This window comes from Mytilus galloprovincialis, chromosome 4 (assembly GCF_965363235.1).
Source record: "Mytilus galloprovincialis chromosome 4, xbMytGall1.hap1.1, whole genome shotgun sequence".
NCBI classification, from domain to species: Eukaryota; Metazoa; Mollusca; class Bivalvia; order Mytilida; family Mytilidae; genus Mytilus; species Mytilus galloprovincialis.
The window spans coordinates 20,479,879-20,491,415 of NC_134841.1; the positions used below are offsets into that span (position 1 = coordinate 20,479,879).

The 11,537-nt window shown below is 31.8% G+C and overlaps 1 protein-coding gene across 1 annotated transcript in view; it reads left to right on the forward strand.

Moving 5' to 3' along the window:
- LOC143071588 (DNA polymerase kappa-like) overlaps positions 1 to 11,328 on the forward strand; it is a 35,696-nt gene extending 24,368 nt beyond the window's left edge. The window contains exons 11-13 of the mRNA XM_076245993.1: positions 2,367 to 2,538; positions 6,059 to 7,451; positions 10,215 to 11,328. Coding sequence (XP_076102108.1) covers positions 2,367 to 2,538; positions 6,059 to 7,451; positions 10,215 to 10,305 — 1,656 coding nt within the window. The 3' untranslated portion in view covers positions 10,306 to 11,328. The remainder of the gene's footprint in view (positions 1 to 2,366; positions 2,539 to 6,058; positions 7,452 to 10,214) is intronic.
- The last annotated feature ends 209 nt before the right edge of the window (positions 11,329 to 11,537 follow it).

The following is an 11,537-nucleotide window of genomic DNA, read 5'->3' on the forward strand; positions in this document are numbered from 1 at the left end:
TGAAACTTTGGTAAATTGTTTATATCTATTGATGTAAGCTCCCTTTCAATTTTTATAAATTTCAGATTTTAAGTTTTGGATTAATGGGGCTTTATTCATAAAAAAAGGGGAATTTTTAACACTTCGGACAATAACTCAAAAAGGCTTTCACCAATGTCCATGAAACTTTGGTGAATTGTTTATATCCATTGATGTAAGCTCCCTTTCAATTTTTATAAATTTCAGATTTTAAGTTTTGGATTTATGGGGCTTTATTCATAAAAAAAAGGGGGATTTTTAACACTTCGGACAATAACTCAAAAAGGCTTTCACCAATGTCCATGAAACTTTGGTGAATTGTTTATATCTATTGATGTAACAAATAATACTTAATAAAATCTGACGAAAACATAAAATTTCAAATACTGTTTTTGCATATAGGATGTTTTACTCTTGTTAAAATTGGTTGCAATTTAAATCACAAATGATACCTTAGCATTGCAGCTTTTTTATAGAGTTCGGTTTCGGTGGAAGGGTTGAGCGCAATAAAAAATGTTATAAAACATAACTAGTCTACAATAGCACATAATAAGTGAACAAGTGACAACATGAAAATCCTGACATGTGACTAAATATTCCTTAAATGTTAAAGGGTGTCATTTTATGAAAAAAATAAGGAAATCAAGTCTCCTAAACATTTATCAATATGATCATCTTGTGAATATTCTAAACAATAAAAAGGTAATAATCATTATCCATCATATTAAGCACCATTTGAACAACTTTTGCATACATCTTTGTATAATTTAGTATGGATTCCTTACTGTGTTCAACAGAATCTAACTATGAGCAATATACCCCAAGAAAATTACCTTCTTTCAAACTACTATAAAATTTGGAAATCAGCCATAGAATTACTAAAACCCATAATCATATATCACTTTCCTTATATTGCATTGAAGACTTCTATGTTATATGCCAATGTTAATGATATTTGTTTTTTATGCTAAATATTGAAAAACTGAACTAGGTTTAATCATCAGTGTCTTCTTCACTGAAATCACTGTCCTCATCAGAAAAATCCTCATTTTCATTCTCAGAAGAGGCCTCCTCATCATCAATGAAATCTTTATCTTCATCATCAATGAAATTCATCACCTACTTCCTCATTTAGATCATAACTTTCAGTAGAGTCACTTTCACCATCTTCACTTTCCCTGTTATTTTCTTTCTGCTCCTCATTGTCATTGTAGTCTTTTTTGCCATTTTTATTCGCCCGTCGTCAATGAAATCCTTACTTTCATCACCTACTTCCTCATTTAGATCATAGCTTTCAGTAGAGTCACTTTCACCATCTTCACTTTCCCTGTTATCTTCTTGCTGCTCCTCATTGTCATTGTAGTCTTTTTTGCCATTTTTACACGCCCGTCGTCTTTCAAACAACGAGCGTATCATGCGCTAAAGTGCAGCCCTTTATTATGTTTGGGTTACTAACAATGGTTTATAAACAGTTCTCTTAGATCTGTACTTAGTATCTTTATGTTGTTGGGATGTACAAGTACCCTGCCAGGTCTGCTTTTATTTGTATTTTTATCCATCTGAAGAGTTAAGCCTTTTTCAACTGATTTTTATAGTGGTTCTTATATTGTACTGTTATACCACTGTCCCAGGTTAGAGGCAGGGTTGGGCCGAAATCAGTGCTTTGGACTTTGATAAATTGTTGAAAATCACATTTAAACAGAAATTTTTCCTATATATATGCCTTCAGATTTTGAGCTGATTTTTGATATGTGAGACTACCGTCATGTTTGTGTCCACATGGGTTGTTGAAATTGCACATTTTTTAACTTTTTGAGACAGGGCCATTTGTGTCGTTTTGACACATCTAGTTTGTACATGAATTAGGCTTTTAGTCTTCTCGTTTAGATTGTTTTACACTGCCATTTCAGGGCCTTTTATAGCTTTTATTGGGCTTTGCTCATTGTTGAAGGCCATACGATGACTTATAGTTGTTAATTTCTGTTTCATTTGGTCTCTTGTGGAGAGTTGTCTCATCAGCAATCATACCACATCTTCTTTTTTATATATATTTCAAAGTCATGGCCAAAAACTGGTTCACTCAGAACTCAGGCATTAAGAATAATGAAGATGAGTGATTGTGTTACAAAGTCACTATAAAAATGGGGAGACAACTTATGAGACAACTATCAATTATTCCATCACAAACAAAGATTGCAAACACACAAACAATTGAACTTTTCCATGAAATCTGAGTTACAGCTTTTATAAATGATAAAATCAAGTAAACATTCTAGACACTTGAGTTTTAAATTGATTTTGTAAATTTTGTGCCTGGAAACAAACATTTTCTTTTTATCAATTTGTAGGGTAAAACAGTTTCTATAAAGATAAAGACAGTAGAATTTGAAGTAAAGACAAGAGCACACACTTTGAAAGACTACACAAGTGACAGTGATTTGATATATGCTGCATCAAAAGAGTTACTGAGGGTTGAAATACAGGCTATAGCACCTAACCCTCTTAGGCTTAGACTTATGGGTAATATATGTTATTTATAGAGTACAATACAAAATGACACATCTTAACCTCTCAGGCTTAGATATTTTACAAGTATACATGTATTGATCATGTAGAAATATGATGTGATGTACTTAAGCCCCTCATTCTTTTAATGTTCATAGAGTAGAAATATAGGCAAACTACCTATAACACAAACTTTTGATATATTTATGGATTGTTGCAAAAACATCTTTGAAATCTCTTACCCAAGAAGTTTCATTTGTTTATTGACATAGAGTCTGCAGTCTAAAGTTGCAAGTTGATCATCACTATATATTTCTTCAGATAGAATGTTTTTATACCTTTTTAAAATGAAGATTTTACCATGCTTTTTTTTCAAACTGTTATATTCAATTCAATTTTTTCAATTCAAATATTTATTGTCATATAAACTCTGAACAATAAGTTTGTGACAAATAATTTAAACATACACAAAATACATTTAACAAACAAAACCATGAAAACAAAAAAAAGCAAAAAAGCAAAACAATCTATCTATATGATATATATAAATATATTTTATAAATAAATCAAGAGTCCCCTGTCCTCAGTTCTAATGCCTGTTTAAAATAGGACCCTAAGCTTTCTACTTCTTTTGAGGTTGATGGACAAAGAAGATATTTAATTTTTTTCATTTTCTTGCCAGGACATAAAATCTGGCATATGTTTAATTACATTTCCTAAAAAAGTTATCTCTTAGTTAAGCAATTGTTTTTGCAGTTTAAAATAAAATGGGCTTCATCCTCCATTGTATTACAGGATGTGCATAGTCTTTTTTCTCTAGGTATTTTTAAATGTCTTCCTTTTTCTATCATTAAATTATGATCCCTAATTCTCATTTTTGTTATGTTACTTCTCTTTTCAAAAGATTTACAGTTTAAGTAGTTTTCCATTTCTAAATTTTGCTTTAAACTTTTATATAAATACAATTTACTTTTTTTTATCTATTTTTTCAAATTTTGGTTCAAATATATTTGTGTAGAAATTTAAGAATTGATGATTTAAATTTTTTTTTTAACAACTTTGAGTAATTTTTATACGACCGCAAAAATTGAAAATTTTTTGGTCGTATATTGGTATGATGTTGGCGTTGTAGTCTGCGTCGTCGTCGTCCGAATACTTTTAGTTTTCGCACTCTAACTTTAGTAAAAGTGAATAGAAATCTATGAAATTTTAACACAAGTTTTATGACCACAAAAGGAAGGTTGGGATTGATTTTGGGAGTTTTGGTCCCAACATTGTAGGAATTAAGGGCCAAAAAGGGCCCAAATAAGCATTTTCTTGGTTTTCGCTCTATAACTTTTTTAAGCAAATAGAAATCTATGAAATTTTGACACAAGGTTTATGACCACAAAAGGAAGGTTGGGATTGATTTTGGGAGTTTTGGTTCCAACAGTTTAGGAATAAGGGGCCAAAAAAGGTCCCAAATAAGCATTATTCTTGGTTTTCGCACAATAACTTTAGTATAAGTAAAAAGAAATCAATGAAATTTAAACACAAGGTTTATGATCACAAAAGGAAGGTTGGGATTGATTTTGGGATTTGAGGTCCCAACAGTTTAGGAATTAGGGGCCAAAAAGGGGCCCAAATAAGCATTATATTTGGTTTTCGCACCATAACTTTAGTATAAGTAAATAGAAATCTATGAAATTTAAACACAAGGTTTATGACCATAAAAAGAAAGTTGGGTTTGATTTTGGGAGTTTTGGTCCCAACAGTTTAGGAATAAGGGGCCCAAAGGGTTCAAAATTGAACTTTGTTTGATTTCATCAATAATTGAATAATTGGGGTTCTTTGATATGCCGAATCTAACTGTGTATGTAGATTCTTAATTTTTGGTCCTGTTTTCAAATAGGTCTACATTAAGGTCCAAAGGGTCCAAAATTAAACTTAGTTTGATTTTAACAAAAATTGAATCCTTAGGGTTCTTTGATATGCTGAATCTAAAAATGTACTTAGATTTTTGATTATTGGCCCAGTTTTCAAGTTGGTCCAAATCAGGGTCCAAAATTAAACTGTTTGATTTCATCAAAAATTGAATAATTGGGGTTCTTTGATATGCCAAATCTAACTGTGTATGTAGATTCTTAATTTTTGGTCCTGTTTTCAAATTGGTCTACATAGTCCAAAGGGTCCAAAATTAAACTAAGTTTGATTTTAACAAAAATTGAATTCTTGGGCTTTTTTATATGCTGAATCTAAACATGTACTTAGATTTTTGATTATGGGCCCAGTTTTCAAGTTGATTCAAATCAGGATCCAAAATTATTATATTAAGTATTGTGCAATAGCAAGAAATTTTCAATTGCACAGTATTCAGCAATAGCAAGAAATCTTCAATTGCACAGTATTGTGCAATAGCAAGAAATTTTCAATTGGAGTTATCTTTCTTTGTCCAGAATAGTAGTTGAATCAACTTAAATCATTGTTTTATACAATATACAATGTATATTCACTTTTACTACCAACTGATAAATTAAAACAATCTTTACCATTCAGTGATAACAAGCACTTTATTTTACATTTTAATATTTTATGATGTATTTAAATGAGTAGTTATTGTTGCAAACTCCATTAGAAATTTGAATTGAGATCAGTTTTGGAAAAAGGGAAAGGGGGATGTGAAAAAAAATTAATATTCAACTGCATAGTGAATTGCTCAAAGGCAAAAAAAATATTTAAAGTTCATTAGACCACATTCATTCTGTGTCAGAAACCTATGCTGTGTCAACTATTTAATCACAATCCAAATTTAGAGCTGAATCCAGCTTGAATGTTGTGTCCATACTTGCCCCAACCGTTCAGGGTTCAACCTCTGCGGTCGTATAAAGCTGCGCCCTGCAGAGCATCTGGTTTCTTTTGTTTCCCTCAAGAATGGATACATCCATGTTAACCACTTTCAAAATATTTTTAACATATGTAAACCAGGTATAGCAACCTGAATTATCTAAACTTTTAGAAAGTAAAAAGGATTCGTATAGTAATGGATTAATTTCAGAATTTAGTAATCTTGATAAGTAAAGTATACTTTGAGTTTTTATATGCATCTCTAGTGGGTATCTCCCTAGCTCTGTTCTCACAGCTATGTTTGATGAAGATTTTATTGTTCCGAGGATATATGTACAGAAAGACAAATGTAATTTTTCTAAACTTGATTTATCAGTAAGAAATGTGGATCACCATGCTATTTTTCATGTTATAAGTTATGCAAATTTCCCAATTTTGCACAGATTATGAGTGGCATTTCTGCTTATATGAATTGAATTGTTCTGTGGATAGGTGATTGATGCTTTTATTTCATTTTGGGGAAAATTGAACAACTGCTGTATAGGTTTACCCTATCATGTGTTATACCCAACATAATAATTCACACATTTGTTTTGATCTTTTATATATTATACATGCATTAATAAATATGCCCTTAGGCTATGTGTTGTATCCTAACACTGATAATAGAGATTGTCTTATTTACTTTTACTAATTTAAATACTCATTTTAGGAGTGAGAATGTCAAGTTTGTTACATCAAAACCTGTGTAAAAAGAAGCAGAATACTATAACTGGATTTATCAAACGTATGGGAACAGTCAAACAGAAACAACAGGAATACAGTGACAGTGCTATGTCTGAAAGTGAAAGTGAAAGTAAAAATGCAGAGAGCACTGTGTATCAGGAACAAACCTTAGAAAAGTCTCATGTTTGTTTGGTCACAGAACAAAATTTGAAAAAGCCACATGTCTATTCTTCTGAACGAGTTGAAAATGTTGATGAACCTGTCAAGGATGAATCCTCTGACAGTGAACAAAATGATGAAAGGCCTATAGATTTTGAAATAAGTATGATAAGGTGCACCAATGAGAAAGATTTAGGTCAGTTTAAAGGAGATGATATTCCTTGCAAGAAAGACGATATTAGATTACAAGAAACTAGTACATTAATTCAAGGAATTAGGGAAAACATTGCTAATGAGAAAGAAAAAGGGTTGAAAAATGGCGTTCATGAAAGTAAAGACTTGAGTAATCAGAGCTGTGATAATCAAGAATGTACAACTTCTACAAATACTGCATTAGACAGTTATGTTTGTCCTGTGTGTCAGGATTGTATCGAATGTAAAGACCTTACCATGTTTAATCAGCACATTGATGTCTGCTTGAACAAGAAGGTTGTAATGGATTGTACAAAGATTGCAAATGATGAGGATAAATCTTTGAAAAAATCATTATCCCCAAGAAAGAAATCTAAATCTTTGCCAAAATCAAAACCCAAGAAAAAAACTTTAAAATTTACTCCGATTTCATCATCCTTAGTGTCACAGTTTTGTAAACAAAATATTGAAAAAAGGGAGGAACTTTCAAATGAAGAGAAAGAGTTTAAAAACTCTGAAGGATTGATTGTTGACATTGATTCTGATTCTGAAAGTGATTCAGAAAAACCTGAGTTAGTGAAAACATCAAAATCTGGCAGTGTCAGCAAAAAAACTAAAGGAAAACAATTAAGGAAAGCCAACACTCTGTCTAAAGATGGCAGTTCTTACATAGAAACCAAAGGAGAAAATTCAGAAATATTTGACAAAGAACTGTCAAGTCATAAATTATACACAGATTGCAGTGATCGACCATGTTTGCCTTCTGGAGATGCAGAATCAGTGTTATCTGTGAAAATTAGCAATTCTCAATCAACCAATGATGAGATGGACAACTTAAATTCATCTAAATACTTGATTTGTCCAATATGTTTTATGGAACAAAAAGGATGTGATTTGGATATTTTCAATGAACATGTGGATACGTGTTTATCTAAAGATGAGATTACTAAAGTTGTTAAAATTGAGAACAGTGCACCTTCAGAACCACAGAAAAGTGACAAAAAAATCATGTCAAAATCACAAAAAAGGTATGTGTTACAGGGAGTCTATACATATAGTTTCAGGGGAGATATCATCTAAGGAGGGAAGGAATTTGAAAACAAACATAAACAAATACTCATTATATGTGTTTGCCATTTATAAATGAAAGGCAAATTTAAAAACTTGATTATGTCATTAGCTCACCTGGCCTAAAAGGCCAAGTGAGCTTTTCTCCTCACTTGGCGTCCGTCATCCTTGTCCGTCGTCGTTAACTTTTACAAAAATCTTCTCCTCTGAAACTACTGGGCCAAATCAAACCAAACTTAGCCACAATCATCATTGGGGTATCTAGTTTAAAAAATGTGTCCGGTGACCCGGCCAACCGACCAAGATGGCCACCATGGCTAAAAATAGAACATAGGGGTAAAATGCAGTTTTTGGCTTATAACTCAAAAACCAAAGCATTTAGAGCAAATCTGACATGGGGGTAAAATTGTTTATCAGGTCAAGATCTATCTGCCCTGAAATTTTCAGACAAAACAGACATTTTGTTGTTGGGTTGCTGTCCCAGAATTAGTAATTTTAAGGAAATTTTGCAGTTTTTGTCGAGCCTGCAACTTTTGTTGCAGAAAGCTCGACATAGGGATAGTGATCCGGCGGCGGCTACGGCGGCGGTGTTAGCTCACTTCTTAAAAGCTTTATATTTTAGAAGGTGGAAGACCTGGATGCTTCATACTTTGTATATAGATGCTTCATGTTACGAAGTTTCCGTCAGTCACATGTCCAATGTCCTTGACCTCATTTTCATGGTTCAGTGACCACTTGAAAAAAAAGTTCAAATTTTTTGTAATGTTGAATTCTCTCTTATTATAAGTAATAGGATAACTATATTTGATGTGTGCGTACCTTGCAAGGTCCTCATGCCCGTCAGACAGTTTTCACTTGACCTCAACCTCATTTCATGGATCAGTGAACAAGGTTAAGTTTTGGTGGTCAAGTCCATATCTCAGATACTATAAGCAATAGGGCTAGTATATTCGGTGTATGGAAGGACTGTAAGGTGTACATGTCCAACTGGCAGGTGTCATCTGACCTTGACCTCATTTTCCTGGTTCAGTGGTTATAGTTAAATTTTTGTGTTTTGGTCTGTTTTTCTCATACCATATGCAATAGGTCTACTATATTTGTTGTATGGAATGATTGTTAAGTGTACATGTCTAGCGGGCAGATGTCATGTGACCTTGACCTCATTTTCATGGTTCAGTGGTCAAAGTTAAGTTTTTGAGTTTTGGTCTTTTTATCTAATGCTATATGCCATAGGTCAACTATATTTGGTGTATGGAAATATTTTATGATCTTTATGTCAGTCGAGCAGGTTTTATTTAACCGTGACCTCATTTTCACGGTTCATTGCACAGTGTTAAGTTTTTGTGTTTTGGTCTATTTTTCTTAAACTATAAGTAATGTGTCAACTATATATGTTGTATAGAAGCATTGTTAGCTGTACCTGTCTGCCTGGCATGGTTCATCTGACCTGGACCTCTTTTTCAAGGTTCATTGGTCTTTGTTTAGTTATCTTGGTTAATGTAAAGTTTATGTGACAGTTGTAATAAAGCTTAGATTTATACTTAAGACTATCAACATAATATCAATGATTAGTATAGAAGGCGAGACATTTCAGCGTGTGCACTCTTGTTGGTTATTATCTTGAATATTATAATAGATAGAGATAAACTGTAAACAGCAATAATGTTCAGCAAAGTAAGATCTACAAATAAGTCAACATGACCAAAATTGTCAAGTTACCCCTTAAGGAGTTATTGCCCTTTATAGTCATTTTTTAACAATTTTCATAAATTTTTGTAAATTTTCGTAAATTTGTAGAATATATTTTCCACTGTAATTACTGGGCCAAGTTCATTATAGATAGAGATAACTGTAACAAGAAGAATGTCCAGTAAAGTAAGATCTACAAACACATCATGATCACCAAAACACAATTTTGTCATGAATTTATCTGTGTCCATTGTTTAATATGCACATAGACCAAGGTGAGCGACACAGGCTCTTGAGAGCCTCTAGTTTTTCTTTTGCTTTGGTAACAAAACTGTGTTAAAATTGATGTCACAATTAAATTTGGTAGAAAATGTGATGCAACAATTTGGAAACAAATTTTCTGATGCATTAATACTGTTTTCTTTGAAGAAAACACTGCATACATACAAAATACAATAGGAACACTATTCAACGATTTCCCTAGGTACAATTAAAATATCTCGCACCATATATGCCATATAGGATACAAAACAGAACTTGGCATGTTTCAACCTACTGTTCTTATCACAAATATTTATTTGTCATATTATAATGAAAGGAATTTTGTGAGATGCTAATTATTAAGTGATTTACTATAAGTTATTTCCCTTAGACTGTGAATTGCCATTGTACACATGATATATTTACAGCACACTAAACAATCTGTTTCAGTTATTTCCTGAGTATCAAATTGAATCCAAGGCATATGAAAATATTTGAAGAAATAAAAAGATTTTGAAAACTGCTTTTAAACTTAAGGTCCCCAAATTACAAAAAAATGCTGCTTGATTGAGATGTGTTTAAGTTGCATGCCTGAAATCATTAAAATGGTAATATTTGATAATGACAATCAGTATACTTCTACGATCAATTAAACATATAGGTATGACAAGCTGTTATACATGGAAATAAAATTCTGCCATAACAGGAAGATTGAAAGAGCTTTATATTCTAATATGTATTCACATTATATAATGATTCAAATTATTTTACAGATCATTGGATTCACCTTCAGGAAAACAAGGAAATAAAAGGCAAAAGACCAAAACTGACATTCGAACCATTGAGTCTTTCTTTAAAACTTAAACATTCCATTTATATATTGCATTTTAACTATTCATGATATAAGGTTTATAAAACAAATATATTTTTACAAAAATAGTAAATGTATACCATGTATACAGTAAAAAAAAATCAAGGATATTTGTCTTTTCCTGTCAGAATTTTCCTCAATGAAAAGACTGGTGTTCTTTTATATATCCAGGATCAACAAATACTGGGATATTATCAGTCAGGGGTGCTACTTAAACAAGTGATTTCATTATCACCTATTTTAGTGATTTTTTTATATTCAGTTATCACCTATTTAAGTGATTTTGGTGTTTTCTTTGATCTTCAAATGCTAATTTCATTTATCTTGGGATGTCAATTTTTCCAGTGGCTTGGGCAGTAAGTTAGTGTGCTTAAGCTTTTAAAAGTACCCTTGGGAATTGTTCTGTAATCAAATATTCATTAACTACTCTTACTATCAGACAAAGGTCAACAATATTAGGTGACCTGATTGGTTTTCTATAGAATAAGAATGATTTATTTTAAGGTTATGTCCTGATCTACAAATTATTCCAGTTTTTGCATATTCGAATAAACTGTAAAAACTGGCAGGCTTATCAAGCAAATGACAATTTCTGCATGTACATAGTTGTTTTTTCAATGGAATTCTGGTCTTTTTACCAATAAAAAAATCAAGCTTGTGGCAAAAATATCCAAAAAATGTTATGAACACTTATTGAAGTGATTAAATTTTAACTTCTAAAATTACTTGTTTCAGTGATTTTGAAAAGTCTGTGCGAGAATTTTAAATATTTCACAGCCAAAATCACTCAAAGAAGTGATTTTGAAATCACTTGTTTAAGTACCACCCCTGACTGATTTTAAATAGAAGATGTTGGGTATTCAGATAACTACCATACAACAAAAATAACCAAAAGACATCTTGAGGGTACCATAGAGCTGTCAATATTAGACTGGTCCTTATAGGCAGACAATATGTAAAAACTAGATAATTGTCATTTGTCTAAAAGGTGTGAATAAATTTAATAATAAAAATAAGATTCCTTCACTTTATCTGAAAGAGAAGTTTATCAACACATTGAATGTGATTAATAATTTAGTCAAAAGTTATTTCTTAGGTCTATTCCAGTTAAAACAATATGGGGTTGAGAGGCACTTTTTATATGACCTTTACCCCTACATTAGTATTTTACTTTGTATACATAACCCCACACAATTTGAATTTTGTGACCTGCTCCCACCCATTC